The sequence below is a fragment of the Rosa chinensis genome, chromosome 5, assembly GCF_002994745.2.
Source record: "Rosa chinensis cultivar Old Blush chromosome 5, RchiOBHm-V2, whole genome shotgun sequence".
NCBI lineage: Eukaryota > Viridiplantae > Streptophyta > Magnoliopsida > Rosales > Rosaceae > Rosa > Rosa chinensis.
In genome coordinates this window covers 71724590-71742311 of record NC_037092.1, presented here as the reverse complement: position 1 = coordinate 71742311, position 17722 = coordinate 71724590, and the positions used below count along the sequence as shown (strand labels likewise).

General features: G+C 38.6%; 5 protein-coding genes across 21 annotated transcripts; 4 read left to right on the top strand and 1 right to left on the bottom strand.

The window, feature by feature from the left end:
* Positions 1-202: 202 nt before the first annotated feature.
* On the top strand, positions 203-3293 carry LOC112163990. The gene is made up of 3 exons (XM_024300239.1): positions 203-2448; positions 2547-2652; positions 2751-3293. Exons 1-3 carry the CDS (start codon positions 203-205, stop codon positions 3291-3293), a joined length of 2895 nt encoding a protein of 964 aa, XP_024156007.1.
* A 1447-nt stretch (positions 3294-4740) lies between these two features.
* Positions 4741-5143, top strand: LOC121049266. Its single transcript, XM_040505961.1, has 2 exons — positions 4741-4848; positions 4946-5143. Exons 1-2 carry the CDS (start codon positions 4744-4746, stop codon positions 5141-5143), a joined length of 303 nt encoding a protein of 100 aa, XP_040361895.1. The 5' UTR covers positions 4741-4743.
* A 1081-nt stretch (positions 5144-6224) lies between these two features.
* LOC112163989 lies at positions 6225-6771 on the top strand. Its single transcript, XM_024300238.2, has 3 exons — positions 6225-6284; positions 6367-6540; positions 6660-6771. The coding sequence occupies exons 1-3, from the start codon at positions 6244-6246 to the stop codon at positions 6769-6771; spliced, it is 327 nt and encodes a 108-aa protein (XP_024156006.1). The 5' UTR covers positions 6225-6243.
* A 3563-nt stretch (positions 6772-10334) lies between these two features.
* Positions 10335-12742, bottom strand: LOC112202452 (scarecrow-like protein 33). Its single transcript, XM_024343464.2, has one exon. The coding sequence runs from the start codon at positions 12426-12428 to the stop codon at positions 10440-10442; it is 1989 nt and encodes a 662-aa protein (XP_024199232.1). The 5' UTR covers positions 12429-12742; the 3' UTR covers positions 10335-10439.
* Positions 12743-13393: 651 nt separating this feature from the next.
* On the top strand, positions 13394-16455 carry LOC112202458. Of its 17 annotated transcripts, none has more exons than XM_024343472.2 (6): positions 13394-13530; positions 13724-14281; positions 14470-14596; positions 14910-14971; positions 15084-15180; positions 16075-16455. In XM_024343472.2, the coding sequence occupies exons 2-6, from the start codon at positions 14145-14147 to the stop codon at positions 16111-16113; spliced, it is 462 nt and encodes a 153-aa protein (XP_024199240.1). In that variant the 5' UTR covers positions 13394-13530; positions 13724-14144; the 3' UTR covers positions 16114-16455. The 17 variants fall into 17 exon arrangements, 3 of the variants coding, with proteins under 3 accessions (XP_024199240.1, XP_040361571.1, XP_040361570.1); XM_040505637.1 differs by lacking the exon at positions 16075-16455 and adding an exon at positions 15310-16067; XR_005799348.1 differs by having other exon boundaries at positions 13724-14596; positions 15084-15811.
* The last annotated feature ends 1267 nt before the right edge of the window (positions 16456-17722 follow it).

Sequence of the window (17722 nt, the reverse complement as noted above, 5' to 3'; positions counted from 1 at the left end):
AGAGAATGCTAGTGATGTAAATAATATCTGCTGTCCCTGTTCGAAATGTGGGAGCATAGATGGGATGTTCTCAGCCAGGGTCATAAAAGATCATCTATATTTTAATGGTGTAGATGAGAGTTACAAAGATTGAGTATGGCATGGGGAACCATCTAGGGCAACATTGAATGCTAATGAAGGGGAATCTGAAGCTACTGTAGATATGGTAGAAGATGGAGATGCAGCAGATAATATAGGGTTGGGAGATCAGGAAGAAAAAGGGGCTAGTGAAGATGAAGAGTTTTTTGAAAATGGTGAGGATGAGCAGTATTCTGTAGAATCGAATGACTTCATGAGGTTAGTTGAGGATGGAGATAAAGCTTTGTATCCCGGTTGTACCAAGCACACAAAGTTAAATGCACTTATACAGACTTATAACCTTAAAGCAAAACATGGAATGTCCGATGTGTGCTATTCTGACATGTTGATCATGATCGGAATATTTCTCCCTGAGGGTAATGAGATACCTGGTTCGCATTATGAGGCTAAGAAGACTTTGGCTACATTAGGAATGGACTATAAAAAGATCCATGCATGTCCTAATGACTGTATTTTGTACAGAGGACAGCATGCTGATGCGAGTAGTTGTCCTACATGTGGGGAGTCTAGGTGGAAATTAGGCAAAGATAATATCGAGAAGCAAGGGGTACCCGGGAAGGTGTTGTGGTACTTTCCCCCAATCCCACGTTTCAAACGCATGTTTCAATCGACAAAAACTTCCCATAACCTAACTTGGCATGCGAATGAAAGGAGGAAGGATGAGTTTATGCGTCATCCTGCAGATGCCCCTACTTGGAAGTTAGTGGACCAAAAATGGCCAGAATTTGGTAATGACCCTAGGAACCTTAGACTTGCACTTTCATCTGATGGTTTTAATCCCCACAGCTCTTTGAGTAGTAGATATTCATGCTGGCCAGTTATACTAGTTACGTATAACCTCCCTCCATGGCTATGCATGAAAAGGAAGTTCATGATGCTGACTTTATTGATTTCTGGACCTAAGCAACCCAGAAATGACATTGATGTATACATGCAGCCCTTGATTGACTATTTAAAAGCTTTGTGGGATGGGATAGATGAAGTGTATGATGCATTTAGAGGAGAATACTTTAAACTGAGAGCTGTTTTGTTTTGGACGATTAACGACTTTCCCGCTTATGGGAACTTATCGGGTAGTGTTACTAAGGGGTACAATGGCTATCTTGTATGTTGTGAGAACACAAAACCACATCGGCTATCTCATGGACAGAAAATGAGCCATATTGGTCACCGGAGATGGTTACCACGCCATCATCCTTACCGAAGGCTGACCAAAGAGTTCAATAACTTACCGGAGTTTGAAACTGCCCCTGAACCCTTAAGTGGAGAAGAGGTATTAAAAAGGGTTGAGGGCATGACCTGGTCATTCAGTAAAAAGAATCCTCTTCCAATATATAAGGGTTTGGAAGACCAAACCAGACCTTGTTGGAAGAAGAAGTCCATATTCTTCGAACTTGAGTATTGGAAATTTCTTCCGGTTCGACATAATCTCGATGTCATGCACATTGAGAAGAATGTATGCGATAGTATTATTGGTACATTATTCAATATTCCTGGAAAAACGAAAGATGGAGTCGCTGCTAGGTTGGATCTGGTGGAAATGGGCATAAGGACTGGTTTGGGACCAACACCAGGGCAAAAGAAAGACAAGTTGCCTTTGGCAAGTTGGAATCTGCTGCTAGAAGAGAAGAGAGCAATGTGCATGTCTTTTTTCAATATGAAGGGTCCTTACGGCATTTCCTCAAATATAAGGAACCTTGTTTCCTTAGATGACTTAAGGCTGGTTGGTCTCAAATCACATGATTGTCATATGGTGATGCAACAGCTACTACCGATTGCTATACGTTTAAGTTTGGAGAAACCAGTCCGGTTTGCAATCATTCGGTTTTGTCTCTTTTTTAAGGCAATATGCAGCAAAGTGATAGATGTTAGGAAGCTGAAAAAAATGCAAGAAGATCTAGTTTTGACAGTTTGTGAGCTTGAGAAGTATTTTCCACCATCCTTCTTTGATATCATGATTCATCTCACAGTCCATCTTGTTAGAGAAGTTGAGCTTTGTGGACCAGTTTTCTTTAGGTGGATGTACCCTTTTGAAAGGTACATGAAAACCCTCAAAGGGTATGTTAGAAATCGAAACCATCCAGAGGGTTGCATTGCTGAGTCATATGTTGTTGAAGAAGCAGTGGAATTTTGCTCAGATCGTATACTTTCTGGTGAAAATACAGTTGGCATCCCATCAATAGGCATTTTTGATGAAAGCTGCACCAAACCGTTATCTGGTGCTACTGTTGTGTCCATTTATGGAAGGGAGTTGGAACTAGCACATCTTTGTGTATTACAGAATACAGAGGAGGCAAGACCATACTTCATGTAAGTTTTTGTTACATTTTTTAGGTTTTATTTACACTTCTGCATGTCTGTTTAGTTTATTAATGTTGGTACTAATCACATATATATCTTTTTTACAGTAAGCATATGGAGATTTTGGAGCTTACCTATCCTAAATTCAAAGATAATCAGAACTGGTTGACTAATAAGCAAAATAAAACTTTTGCTAAGTGGATTAAGGAGAAGGTAAATAACAAAACTATCGATTTAGTTTCAGTAATCTTCATTAGTTTTTTTTTTTTAATAAGTGGCTGTGCAGTAATATATTTTATATGTTTACGCAGGTTCTTGAAGAATTCAGCAATCCTAATAATGATATCTCTGAAACTTTAAGGTGGATTGCAGATGGACCAAATCCAGATGTACCTACTTTTTGTAGTTACATGGTTAACGGGGTTCATTTCAATACCAAAGAACGCAACGATGTAAGAAAAGTGCAAAACAGCGGTGTTAGCCTACATGCCTGTGCTTTACAAGTAGCTAGTGCAAAGGACAAAAACCCAAAATTGGATGATATGCAATTTTATGGAGTGATTACAACAATTTGGGAGATGGACTATCAAAGGTTTAGAATTCCTGTGTTCAAGTGCGATTGGGTTGAAAACGCCAAAGGCATTAAAGTAGATGAGTTTGGGTTTACGTTGGTAAACTTGAATAGGATAGGTCATGTGAGTGATCCTTTTGTTTTAGGTAAGGATGTGAAACAAGTATGGTATGTAGCTGATCCTCTTGATGATGATTGGTCAGTAGTTATAACATGTCCTGATAGAGATTATGCAAATGATAGTGATGAAGCAGAAGAGCTTGAAAATTTGGAATTTGAGTAGCAGCCCTTTATAGCAACAATGCCAGCAATTGAGTCATATGACAATATAGTTGATGATGATGAGAACCACTACATGCGAGAAGGGAACGAAGGGATATGGGTTGATAAATGATTGCTATCAAAGTTATCTGTTTAAGTTAGAGGTTGCTTAGGATTCTTCGATATGTTTTTATAGTATAGGCATTAATTTTGATGCACTTTTGACATGTATTGATCTGTTTTTGATGAATACTTATAATGCTTAATGGTTGAATTCCCATTTACTTATCGCATCACTTAAATGTTATGAACTTCGATTGTATTTGGTTTTATGTTTTGTAGGCTATCGCAGCATTTAAATATTATAAATGAAAAGAGCTGATTGTATATGGTTTTGTGCTTCCAGATAATGGCACCTTCTACGTGAAGACCTTCATCTCAAGCAGTAGCAATGGCCAAAAGAATGAGGGAAATTCAGCTGAGAGGGACAAGGTCTAGCAATACCAAGCGATCCAATGGAGCAACATCAAGGGGAACTTCAGTACAAGCTGCATCAAAGTTGTCATTGAAACGACAAAAGAGATTGAAGGGTAAAAGAGCTATGAAAAGGGAAGGACTGAAGTTGCTTAAACGAGGGTGTGTGACAATGTCTCGTATAGTGAGACGAAAAATAATTGGAAAGAGGATGACAGTTCAGTTCAACCAGAAAGGACAACCCATAGGGAAAGCTGGTAAAGAAATGCAGTCATATATTGGGGTGTTAGCTCGCAAGAAGGTTCCAATCTCGATACCTACATGGAAGGATGTTTTAGTGGAACAAAAAAATAAAATCTGGGAAGACATAAAGGTATGAGAACTGCACTTTTTTTTTTTTGTGTGTGGTTCTATTGGTATCTATTATGTGTTAACTATATGCTTATTTGTTAAAGTACTTCCTGATGTGTGCTTTCTGCTATTTTCTTGTATGCAGTTGTCATTTTTGTTGCGTCCAGAACACAAAAGAATGGTCTTAATCTCAGCAGGAGCAAAATGGAGAGAGTTCAAGAGTCATTTGACCACCCGCTACATTCTCCCACATAGAGATAACCTTGAAATTATCGAATCTCGACCAGAGGACTATCTTTTCATTAATCAAGATGACTGGGAGATTTTTGTACAAGATAGGTTATCTGACTCATTTCTAGTAAGTTAACTCAGAACTATTATAACCTAATATTTTTGTTTTGCATTTAGTGTTTACAAGTTAAGATAGCATTGACTGGACATTGATATATAGGAACTCCATGAGAAACAAAAAGAAAACGAGCCTTAAGTAAGTATCCTCATCGGCTGTCACGTAAAGGGTACGCTGGATTGGAGGAAGAACTGGTCAGTAATCAATTTTTGGTTTCATTGTTTGTGTTTATTGATTCATTAATGTCTATGTACAATGGTATAGATATTGACTTAATCAATTTATGTAGTCTGCAACTATGGATGAAGCTGAACTTGATCGTGCAACCATGTGGATCAAAGCACGTCAAGATAAGAATGGAGGATTTAAAGATCCTTTAGTAGAGGAGAAGGCCAAAGAAATTGTAAGTTTCTATTTGGTTTGTGAAAAGGCATTGCAAATGTAATGTTTACCACATCAGTGCCTGCTTATATCTAAACCTCATCATTTATATTTTGTAGGCTGATTTGAAGAAAAAAGAGGCTGAGGGAGAGTTAAGCACTTCTGGTTCAGATGATGTGTTAACTTTAGCATTAGGAAATCCTGAGCATACTGGAATAATTAGAGGTGTAGGGGCAAATGTGAGGCAAGCTGCATACTTTAACCTCCCAAAACGCCGAAAGCAAAGTGTTGAACAGAGTCTTAGGTTAAGTGTTTAGAAAATAATGGAACAAGAAAGGGAGAAGATACTAGCAAAAGAACGAGCAATTTGGGAGGAGAGGTTGAAGACGTTAGAAGCAAGGGTGTTGATGAATCCTATGGTAACTGAATCCCCCAAAGATTCCACCATTGATAGGGAAGTTGGTTCTGGACAAGGAAGTTCAAATATGCATGAGAAGGCTGCCAACGCAATTGAAAAACAGATTCCCTCCATTGTTAGAAAGTCTTTGGATTTAGAACCTCATGTTGAGGAGCCTGTGGAAGTTGTGAATCCCATTGATGGTGTGAATTTGAATGCTATTGAGAAGGGTCAGCCAATTGGTCTCGTGGTTGTTGATCTGGAAATCCAGGAGGGTGAATTTCAGGTAATTGAAAATTTATTATATTGTTAAGTTTGCTGATGTGTTATGCTGCCAGGTTATACATTCAATTATTTTATTTAGTGTCTCATTAAATGTACTTTTTCATTTTGTAGGCACAGACAATTGGGAAAGAGTGCCATTTAGCTTTAGGTTCAACCGATAACGTTGTAGCTATTGCAACAGTTATAGAAGTCAATAATGAAAACAACAGCCAGCTTATCCATGGTGTTCCATTGGGCGAGGGAAACATGCGTGTATCGATTGTACGCTCTCTAGTGGATGAAGCCAAGTTTCCATTTCCAATCGAAAACGAAATAATGACGGTTCGTGATGCTATTGGGACTTATGTGGCTTGGCCTAAAAACCTTATTGTTTTTCCAGTAGAGTTTCAGGTAACAAATACTACTTATAACTTGATTTAAATGTATCTTAAAGTAAATCTTTGCAAATGACTTGTCCCTAATGATTTGTTCCATTTTTTTGTTACATAAGAAAATGGCAGCAAAGAGTAGAGGAATGAGAAAGAGAAAAAGAGTAGAAGAAGATGAGTATCATGAAGAAGATATAGACATGGCATCATTGCCAACAACCCTCCCTCCCTCCCTTAAAGCGGTATGCATATGGGCCAAAGAAACACTCACAAATGGGAAGACAATTATCTGCAATTTTGATGAAAAGATTTTGGACATTCGTTCAAAACATGTGTGAATAAAAACGATGTTAATAACTTTGCCACCATGAAGGAAGTATCGGGCAGCTGCATCAGCATCTATATGAGGTAATCTAGTAGCTTTAGTTGGAATTTAAGAATATACGTGTCTTAAAAATTGTGGTTTCATGTTGCATTCTTTGATTTGTAGCCATCTTTATGGTGTGTTGAGGAAGTCAAAGATGGTGGACATGGTTGGATTTATGGACAGTACAAAAACTGGTGCCATTGGGTGTGGCAATCCAATTGAGCGTTCCCGTGCAATAGCCGATAGGCTGAAAAAGGCAAAGCGTGGCCAGATTATTTTGTTGCCATATAACTCAGGGTATGCACTCTTCAAATATTGTATACATGCATTATGAAACTGATATGCTGCTGAATATTGTGATTTGTCGTCTCTCTCGTCTTCAAATGTGACTTTTACTTGGTTTTTTTGCTTTGAAGTTGTCACTGGATGCTGACTGTAATAAACTCTGAAGAAAACACAGTCTACTTCATGGACCCATTAAAGAGGAGACTAATTACGGGAGAGTGGAAGAGCATTGTTGACAAGTAAGTGAATGTTTTTTTAGTAATTCTCGTAATTTAAACTGATGTTTGTAGTTGTGTATATTCTGTGAATTAACAAAAATTTTCTGTTAATATTAAGCGGCATCAAAATATATAATGCACAAGTCAAAAGGCAAGGCAGAAAAGCAACTACCTGGAAAAACTGTGCGGTACAATTTATGAAACAGTTTTTATCATTTTAGTTCTAAGAAGTTGACTATTCTAGATTTTTTTTTGCATAGTTGGTATTTAATATAATATTTTTAGGGTATTCCGGAGCAAAAGACCGACAAGGATTGTGGATATTTTATAATGAGATACATGAAGGAAATAGTGGAGGATAAAAACTTGGACTTTTTCAGCAAGGTAAGCAAAACTAGTTGAGGTCGCTTGGATTATGGTTATTGAAATATGGGTTACTGTGATTTTGCACAATTGAGTTCTATAGATTCTTTTTAGGAATTATGGGTTACTGTGATTATAGACTCTTTTGCACAATTGAGTTCTATAGATTCTTTTTAGGAATTATGGGTTACTGTGATTACTGTGAAATATGGGTTACTGTGATTTTGCACAATTGAGTTATATATATATATATATATATATATATATATATATATATATGTTGCATAGATTCATTGTTGTTGCACAATTGAGTTCTATAGATTCTTTTTAGGAATTATGTCAACTACTAAGTACAAACCATTTTGTTTCAGTGGGAGAGAATAAGTAAAGCAGCATATTTCCAGGAGGATATCGATGTGGTCAGAACTGAGTGGGCAAAGTTTGTGGTTAAAACATATATGTAAGATTTGTGTTGGTACTTCTTGGAGACCTAGTTCAAAGTTTGTGGTTATGTTTTGGTTGGACAGGATCAGTAGCTAGTACTTTGAATATGTAAGAAATACTTTAACAATTGGGTACTCTATTTCTAGTTTCGGTGTGTTTTGGCAATGTATGACAATGATGTGCTATAGTAAATGACATTTGAACCAATTTTTGTTTCATATTTGCCTATTTCCAGAATCAGTACCCGTAGTGCTTATTCAATTCAAACAACATATATAAGGCTATTAATTATGGTAGTACAGTATCATCAGACAACACATAAATTTACACACATAATATCTATTGTCTGAGGAACATTCACACAACAGTTTTACTAAAGGACACATTGTGTGCAATTCCTTGCAACGACATGACCACACTATCACTGATGTCTGAGGTTCATTCAACACAACAGATGCTTCCGGCACATTGTTATCTCATATGCATTCAGACAACACTTACATCTCGCAAACTGTTATCTTAAATAAATTTCAGACAACAGGGGAAAAAAGTATCTGTAGTCTGAGGTTCATTTCAGACAACAGATTCTTCCGGCACATTGTTATCTCATACGCATTCAGACAACACTTACATCTCGCAAACTGTTATCTTAAATAAATTTCAGACAACAGGGGAAAAAAGTATCTGTAGTCTGAGGTTCATTTCAGACAACAGATTCTTCCGGCACATTGTTATCTCATACGCATTCAGACAACACATGCATCTCGAAAACTGTTATCTTAAATAAATTTCAGACAACAGGAGAAAAAAGTATCTGTAGTCTGAGGTTCATTTCAGACAACAGATTCTTCCGGCACATTGTTATCTCATACGCATTCAGACAACACTTACATCTCTCAAACTGTTATCTTAAATATATTTCAGACAACAGGGAAAAAAGTATCTGTAGTCTGAGGTTCATTTCACTCAACACCAAAATAACAAGCAGTTGTCTAAGTTAACACGCATTAGATTTTGGGTAAATTCAGACAACAAATTTTGGCTTATATGTGTTGTGTGACTGAGCAACAGACAACTGTTATCGACAGTTGTCTGAACGAGGTCAATCAGACATCAGGCTACTAGACAACAGCAGGTTTTTCATTCAGACAACAGTCGTTCGACAGTTGTCTGATTAACTTTGTGGTATAGTGATTGTAGCTGGTTGGTTTCAGTTTTTCCCCTCTCGGCCCACAAGTCAAACCCTCCCAGCCTCTGGAACCTACTAGCCAACACCTTCGAAGGAGGCGATGTTTTGGGCGCCATGGTCGTTAATGGGTTTGGAGGATTGGTGCTGATATGGATTTCAACCAGGACCAGGATAGAAGGGAAGGAAAAAAAACACTGAAAGGATGAAAATACCCCTTGAAAGTTAAGGGGGTTAACATTTTTACTATTCCTAGGTACGAAAATTGGGTCGGGCTTAAAGGTACCATTTTGATATTTGAAAAAACATAGGTACAAAAGTTAATAGTCTAGCAAAGTTCAAGTGTTTTTTGGACGATTTTCCCATTTATTTATATATTGGAAAGAAGTAGTGTTGCTCATATTTTGTACCTAAAGTAGTCAAGGAGTACTAGTTTGTAGATCTCTTATATAGCTTTCAGTTAGAGTCAGGTCCATCCCTTTTCCTATTTGTTAATCTTTGTTGGAATCTTATGGGATCATGGGATTATATTCATGTTATCATTATATTAGAAACGATTAACGATGGAAATCAATATTAGAAACTATTAACGATGGAAATCATTATAAACTTACAAGACAGCACAACCATGCAATTTTGTTCCTGTTTAGAAGACTACCGTTGAAAAAAGTCAACAACAAAGAGACTAGCTAATTGTAACCAGTTGTCTAAAGATGACGACGACAGAATGCTAGTAAAAACAAGTTTGATTCTAAGATGAGGAACGCAGAATGTTAGAGAAGATTTGTAAATCTTATATAGCTTTTCATTCAAAGGCAGCATTCCTGTTGCTATTTGTTATTCTTGTTTGGCTCCAAAAACCAGTCTGGTGTGCAAACAGTCTCTTTTGAGTGCGCAGGCATGCCAGCACCGTGGTCCGTGGGGTGCAGACGTCGGGGTGTCCCTGGACCTGACTTTTTCTCAAACGCTGTGGACGAGGAGAGCACCAGCCTCATCACCGGGTTCTTTTCTATGCCTTTCGGAAAATGACTTCTTACCTTACAGATAAGGGCTTGTGGTGTGATCTCTTGCATCACCAAGTCGATACTAAGTATTGTAGACTAAGCAAAGCAATCACCGGGAAGTAGGAGAAAGCACGGGTTTTGCTAAAGCATGACTTTAGCTTCACTGGGTTGGAGGACGTTACCCTTGCTTTGCTGGTTTTCAATTAGGTTGAAGGTAGATTTGCTCCTGAGAGACTTTGATAATCATTGAGATTGATTGATTGAAGAGTTGTGTCTTGTTGTGTCCTTGAAACCTGGTAGTTATACCTTAGGGTTTCGACTGTTCCTTGACAGAGAAAGATTATTGATTGAAGATTCCAAATTGGTCTCTGCTACATGACTTCTATAAGGGCTCGCTTTCCTCATGGATCTCAGAATGGGTGGAGCGATAACCCAAACCCAAGTAGCTAGACTTAATTTTGGGCCGCAGGCATCCGCCCACCACGCTAAACCCCCACAAGGGATCTTGCCAAAATAGTTTTGGGCTCAAACAATTCTTTCTGCAAATGTGATGGGATTCATATCATGTCAATTTGCAAGAAACATTAAAAATAAAATCGCTAGTAAGACTTATACACAAAATGCTTAAAAACTTTCTTCTAGGACAACATGACGCAGTAGTTTAGCATAACATTGGGAAACTTAAGGTCCTAGGACCTAGGCAGGTTTCCAAAATGAAAGAGCCGTGATGATCCTTCCTTTCCATCCATGCAGCATCCAATGCCCATCTTCATCAAGTCTAAAATCGTTATGATAACCCATTAGCTCCGACAATTTCTTCGCTTTCTTCAATAGTTCCCGGTCCAGTGGAAGCTGCTTCAACCCAGCCCTCACATTCCTGATCTGCCACTTCTTGTAAGTCTCAGGCCTTTCAACTCTTTCCACTCCCTCGCATGCTATGATATTCATTATGTCTCTACCATGGAAGTCTTTCTCCAACATCATCCGACGATTCTCTTCACGAGGAATGGTTGCTTCAAACATATCAAACACTGCATAGTAGTGCAAGAGTGCCTCTCTAAACCGTGTAGCAAAGAAGGGTGTATTGTGTGTCCCATTGCTAATCCCATGAATGAAAAGGTTGGGGTTTATATTCTTGATCAACTTCAGGACGGCATCTCTCGGAGAGTTCTCCATCACCGTCTCATCATGTATGTGCTTTAACCGGTGCAAACAATTAACCACTACCAGCTCCTTTTTGTCAAGTTTAAGATCCTCACATTGAATAGTTTCCCATTTTTGAGCAATGACATTGTACTCAAACGGCACACTGAACTTTGCACAATACCTTGCTAGGCGATGTCCGGTCTCTTCAACCCTTTCTGTAGGTCGAAAACCAGGTTGTGGAAGCTCAATTGCTGTGATATGCAACTTAGGTGGTCCGTTAGGTCTATTGGAGAGATGTTGGATAAGGCAAGGCCATTGGAAACCATAAGAAATACCAAAATCAATAATGTGAAGCCTTGTTTCATTTCTTGCTAGCTTCATGATTGTTCTGTTGGCAAGGAATTGTGATATCGTCTTGAAAGGGGTTGAAGTAGTAAATACCTCGTACGCTTGTAGGATTTCAGCAGCTGATGTCTGCCTACTAAAGAGAGGTGAAAATGATGGGGTTCCGACACCAGTAAGCCGCGCCTCTAGGCCATTAGCAAAGTAGTGAGCTAATCTCTGAGTTGCATGTCCATGGGGGGAGGAGTGCTGCCTTATCTTCTTGAGTAGTTCACTCGCCGTTCCTTGTTCATAGCTTGCCACGGCTTGTGCACATTGATTTAGCATGGTGGTCAAATCTACTGCTTCCTCATCTTTATTTTGTCGCTTTGAACGATTTGTATTAGATCCTTTTGACTGCTTGTTATGCTGCAACTGCTCTGTTCCCTCCCTTTTCATAGAGCAATGAGGAGTACAAGACTCCCACTCCTGATGATGATCACCTTGACAGAGTAGCACCTTATCAAACATTTCTTGAGGCTCAGAGTCATCGGCAGAAACAACCGACTGCTTGCTGTTTCTCCCTTCTTCTGGATAATTTTCATCATCTCTTTGATGATTCTTCTTTCCCTTTAGTCCATTTGTTTGGTACCTCTCCTCATTAATGAAACCAAAATTCCCATTTGTAAGGAACTTGTTTGCCTCCCCAGCCTGTTCGAAATTCCCAAGACTTTGCTTCTTGAAATGAGAATCTGAAACCAAAAGAGTATCTGAAAAAGACTCAACAAGAGAAGATTGGTGCAACATATGAGTGGAATCATCATCCGAGTGCTCAAAGTTTTGGTACACAGGCAGAGGGAGTTGGTTGGGTGGAGGAGGATCCTTCGGATTAAGGACATCGTAGAAAGATTTTTCAGCAGCTTGGAGAGACAAACTGTCCTGCAACATGCAGTTCTTTCCTTCCAGTTCTTCATCCAGAAGAATATCACTTATGTACTTGAGCATCGGATTATTGAAGTAATTTATATCAAAAGTTTCTTCCTCGGAATCCGGGCTCAAAGACGTAGCTGAATCACTGGGATGGAAAAGTGTATCGGTGGATTCTTGATTTATTTGAAACCTGTTGTCAAGATTTGGATTGGAAGTGACTGAAGTTGAGGCATGGCCAAATTTGAATCTTTCCGTAGGACCAGAAACTCTATCAAAGAAGGTATCCATGGAAAGAAGTCAAAGAACCTATCTAAGAAGACCTTCTCAGATTCTTGAGTTTCAAGAAACCCAAGTACTGTACGAAATTTTGGAACTGATGACCAAGAAGCTGTGGAAAAGAAAAGGTGAAGTGAATATTATATAATTCACTTACCAAATAAGAAGTGGAACCAATTGGGAAGAAGAAATGGGTTGTGGACACAGGAATATGAATTATTGTAGGGTTCCTTTCACTTGAGGAAAATCAATACGATCAATGGAACAGGAGGTATACTTATATATATTTTCACAGCGAAAAGTAGTCTTATCCAAAATCGAAGGTGGAGAGCTATTTTCATAGCAACGTTTATTCTGGGAAGGTCTTGAACTTCGAATAGTCAAAAGCCGCCTTCTAATAGTTGCATAGATGTGGACACCGGCCAGAGTAATAAACTATTCCAATTTTGTGCCAATCGTTGAAAATTACTGATGTTGATAGCGGTCCCTGCTCATGTTAATCTCCCTATATATATAATCAGACTATTCACACAGCTGTTGAATTTCTTCCATTTTGTAATATTAGGCCAAGGTCAGTTGTGGGCTTGTGACCTTCCAGGTTAGTCCCCTCCTTTTCTCAATTCAAAAAGAGCATGCAGCTAAACTTGACTCTAGAATTATGAGCTACAAGGACACCATACAAGGACACTTTTTTTCCAATGTGTTCTAATAACCCAACGAGGACGACTTAAAAAAACAAGAGCAGCAGTAGTGTTCATCTGGTCAGTTGCTGATCAAAGAATTTATGCTCAATAACCCTTAAATTTACATCAAGGGTGAAAAACAAAACACCTCAACTTAATAATAATTCTCTCTACCATTAGATTTACATCCAAGGATAGTTGTGCATTATTTTCTTGGTCAATAATTAACCGGTGATCATTTTCGACCAGAGCAATAGTTTGTTAAACTTCCCACTTTTTTTTTTTTCACAATAATTCGCACTTTGGCCTCCATTTTCCAGTTGACCTCTCTCTCTCTCTCTCTCTCTCTCTCACTGTGCATCTCTTCCTCGTCAAACAAATTGGAGCTCTGATTCCTTAGCTCTGACCAAAACAAATCTCACCACAGATGGGTAATTCTCTCTTCTTCTCGATCTGTCTATAGCCATTTGATCTATATGCTCTATGCAGATCATAATTTGACGGTGGCTTTCTCCTATATCCAGATCGGAATAAGATGGCATGCTAGATGGTCGATTCATAATCGTTATTTATGTGGATAAGATGCCAGAGGTTTAATTTTTGTTTTCATATACTCTTCCGCAGAGGCTGAAACCCTCTCATTCTCTTAGCAATGTCGTCGCGACTGACGAGACGGAGACCGAGACAGCTAGCATCACAAGCATCACAACAGCCGCGACGCTTCCGATGACCACCACCGCCAACACCGCGCTCGATCTGACCGCGATTCGAAGCCCGAGCGCTCCCACGACCATAGATCTCGCCGTGACAGGTCGCAGGAGCCGCGGGACGACCGGGAAGAGTCGCACGACCACCGCGAGTGGTCGTACGAGAGGGAAGGGAGTAGAGGGAGGTCCAGGCATCATGGGAGAGGTCTGAGGAGGGAGAGGAGTGAGGATAGAGGTGGCGGTGTGGATGAGTCTGAAGATTTAAAGAGATCTAGGGGTTTGGATAAAGAGGAAAGAGAGGAAGCGATTTGATGAATGGCGAGTAAAGGAAGAAGAGGATGAGAATTATGCTGGAGAATTGGAAAGGAGCACTAAAGAGAATGTGGTTCACAGTGAGGTTAAGGTTAAGAAAGAAGAATTGGAGAATGATGAGGGCTTCACTACCACCCAAAATGGGGGTGCTCCGGTGGGTAATGTGAGTTTTCTCTGAACTTTTTCTGTGTTTTACTATTGTGCATTTGATAATTGCCATTGTTTGATAACTGATAATATTCACATTTGGGTTGCATCTTTGGTGGATACATTTAGGCTAGCATTTGTAATATCTTATAAATCTGTGACGATGATTTTCTGTTAAGAATGATTGAGGAATACATTAAACAGAAGCATAAAGATTGCGATATTTGAATGGAATTTAGTTCAAAGGATTTTGACTTCTAAAAGCTGCACTTTGTCCCTAGACGCCTCCGATCCCCTCCATAGTTCAAAGGATTTTGGTTCATTGTATAAGGTAAGCTTATTTGGTGTGAATACAGTTTGACTTTTTGATTCATGATTTACTCAATTTAGTGCTGGATGTGTTAGATAAGGAATTTATATCTGTTTGACGTCTTGAATGTTAGATTCTTCTTGCCAATCAGATATGTATTCCTTTCCATTAAAATGGGGATTGTTAGATTGGTAAAGGTTAATATATAACAGGCTGAGACATTAATATATAGATTGGTAAAGGTTAATTTTTTTTTTCCAGACAAGTATCTTGATCTTAACTGTTTATGGTTGCAATTTTTTTTCCCTCTATCTCAAATTATCTCTCTGCACAGGACTTGAGTAACCAACCTAGGTTATTTCAAACCCAACTTTCCGAAATAAAGAAGAGATTAAGGTGAATGCTAGAAAATTGGGGTCTGAGTTGTGTTTTTTGGTTTTATTCACTTATGTTGTTGTAGAACGCTAATGATCCCGTACTAATGTTATGCAAATCTTGAATTTTGCAGCTATTGGACGAACCCTGATAAGATCAACAATGTAGATCAGTTGGGGCAAATGGAAGATTCAATTCAAGAATCGTGTAACCAGATTCAAACACATAAGGTATCCTCCTGCTTCATTTGTGGATCTCATTATAAGAAATAGTGTATACCCTGCTGATGTTAAGATTGTGCTGTTTGAATAATGTCACATGATTAATCTTTTGTATAATTGTGAAATTCTATGGTTAAGCGGTAGATTTCTTTTCCAATTATGATGTTTAAATTAACCGCTATGGCGACGGCAACGGAGCTCTTTTCAAATCCTTGGCGGTTATGATCGACAGCCGGCGTTGTTCTGTCGAGATCGGATGCTGTGGTCACCGACTGTTGCTCTGTTAAATGTTACTGGTTGATTATTCCGCTTTGATGGGTTAATTATAACTTTCTGATGATTGGGGATGTATTAAGGTATGGGGACGATAGGCTCTGGGGGTTGAGGGGTTGTGGTCTGGACGGATCTTTGTCATCGGGCCTTTGCCATGGCAGGTGCACTTGCATGGCAGGTCTAAAAGATTAATAGTAAAAGAAAAGATTTTTTGGTTTGAGGGGGGAGACAGCATGGGGATTTTTAGCCCAGGGTCTCTTCCCCTATGAATCTTTTTTCTTTATTTGAATTATGTTATGTTTTGGATATGTCCAGGGACTTTTCTCTTTTATTTACAATGCAAAAAATACTGTAAAGTATACACAAGGTATATTCTCCACCGGTCTCCTTTTGAATTTACATTTTTTTTTTAAGTATTTGTTTTGAATTAGATTGACTCATAAAATCTGGTCCTTTGGAACCAATAGCTGTGTTACGTAGTCTCTTCAACAATGGTTCAGTCTCGTTTTTCATTCATGGTTTTGCATCTATGCATCAAAATGTGATATCTTAATCTATTTTTTGAATCTCGTTTAAGATGCTCTTACATTTCTATTTGGTTATGAAATGATGACTTTGCTCTCTCTTCAGAGGTTGCATGATGAAAGTGAAGGGTGTTCGATATATTAGCAGAGAAAGCATCTTTTTGGCTGCTGCACCACAAGTTTCTTTTATTCCATTTTCATTAGAAACTACGTTCACATTCTTGTTTTAGTAAAAATAATTCTCTTTCCTATCCTTTTTTATTTTTATTTTTATTTTTTTGTCTGAACTCTTTTTGCTTCCTGATTATCTGGTTCCTCCTAAAAGTTCTTGGTGGTGGTTTCTTCGTTTTTGTTTCTATTTTTTCTTTTCCCTTTTTCTGCTATTGTTTTTTTGTCTGTCAACACATATAGAACTCAGTATATGGGGTCTTGTCATGACTTTGGTTCTTATGGAGATAATAAGATTGTGAATGATTTAGTGATTTAATGGACATGTGGTGGTCATTAATCCTATATCTATATCTATAATACTAATTACTCTCTTTTTTTACCAAGAAAGAAACAATCAAGAATATGAAGATGAAATGTTATTCATGCTCCTAGCATTATTCTACAATATTCCTTTTAATTTTTGCAAGTACATGGAAATAATATTGACTTTGGAGTGCATAAAAACACAAGTACATGGAAATAATTGCAGCCTTGATATTTATACAAGGAATGAATGCACAGATGAGCACCACGTGTCAACGAGCACAAGCTCTAACTAACTCATTGTAACAGAAGGCTACTAGCTAGCTAATTAACTGACAGCATAATTGAGTTAATTAACAGAGCTAATTAACAAAGTAATTAACTAAGTAAGCTAATTAACTAAAAGGGCTAATTACTGTTTAGTACCTTGTGGTATGGGTCGAACATTAATTCAGTCCCTCGATTTTCAATTTCAACAAAAACATCCTCACACTATCATTTCTCGTCCAATAGGTCCATCCATTATGATTCCGTCAATTTTAGTCGTTTAGCTTATGATGTGGTGTTTCAAGTTAGCACAGGTGGGGCCTATACGGAAGTGAAATTCCCAAACTTGACCTTGGCCAACCAAATATGGAAAAATCTAAAATAAATTTCAAACTTTGAAGTTAGGGAGCCTCAAACCCACACCAACACATATGCAAATGAAAACCCTAACCACCAGACCACTTGCATGGTATTGCAATATTACAAACAAAAATAATATATGTATAATAGTTTAAAAAACACTTTGTCATCCTCCTTCTCCACCCACCTTTCTGCTCATCTCCTCTTCTTCTTCCTATGTGCCTTCCCACTCTTTAACACGTTGCCCAGCTTAGCTTGAGATAGAGAGAATTTAGACCCTTTACCGCATATTATATATAACTATCGACACCTCCATAATATTCCACACCATCATATATCGATCTGTCCATCATCTCCATCCATATCTTATTTCTTCTACAATCCACACACACACACCCATACATACATATCACCATGGCCACCACTAGTCTAGACTTGTGCCAAGACCTTCCATCCCTCATGCGATTACTCCCCTCCATCAAAATCCAAACCCCTAAACCCCCAAACCTCAACCACAACAACAAGAAGCCACAAACGATGTCGTCCTCGAAGATGAGTGCTGCCGCACCCCGAAATCGGAAGCCAGCAAATCCCGGCAGTAGTCACCTGCCTGCCGGCACTCAGAAAGCCAAGAAGAGCTGCCGGCTCCTGCA

Coding starts and splice junctions, on each gene's coding strand:
- LOC112163990 (XM_024300239.1), top strand. CDS start 203: ATGGTAGAAGATGGAGATGCAGCAGATAATATAGGGTTGGGAGATCAG. Junction 2,449..2,546: donor GAGGCAAGACCATACTTCAT/GTAAGTTTTTGT, acceptor TCTTTTTTACAG/TAAGCATATGGAGATTTTGG. Junction 2,653..2,750: donor CTAAGTGGATTAAGGAGAAG/GTAAATAACAAA, acceptor ATGTTTACGCAG/GTTCTTGAAGAATTCAGCAA.
- LOC121049266 (XM_040505961.1), top strand. CDS start 4,744: ATGGATGAAGCTGAACTTGATCGTGCAACCATGTGGATCAAAGCACGT. Junction 4,849..4,945: donor AGGAGAAGGCCAAAGAAATT/GTAAGTTTCTAT, acceptor TATATTTTGTAG/GCTGATTTGAAGAAAAAAGA.
- LOC112163989 (XM_024300238.2), top strand. CDS start 6,244: ATGAAGGAAGTATCGGGCAGCTGCATCAGCATCTATATGAG. Junction 6,285..6,366: donor TGCATCAGCATCTATATGAG/GTAATCTAGTAG, acceptor TTTGATTTGTAG/CCATCTTTATGGTGTGTTGA. Junction 6,541..6,659: donor TTGTTGCCATATAACTCAGG/GTATGCACTCTT, acceptor TTTGCTTTGAAG/TTGTCACTGGATGCTGACTG.
- LOC112202452 (XM_024343464.2), bottom strand. CDS start 12,428: ATGGATACCTTCTTTGATAGAGTTTCTGGTCCTACGGAAAGATTCAAA.
- LOC112202458 (XM_040505636.1), top strand. CDS start 14,145: ATGAGAATTATGCTGGAGAATTGGAAAGGAGCACTAAAGAGAATGTGG. Junction 14,282..14,469: donor GGGGTGCTCCGGTGGGTAAT/GTGAGTTTTCTC, acceptor TACATTAAACAG/AAGCATAAAGATTGCGATAT. Junction 14,972..15,083: donor GAAATAAAGAAGAGATTAAG/GTGAATGCTAGA, acceptor TGAATTTTGCAG/CTATTGGACGAACCCTGATA.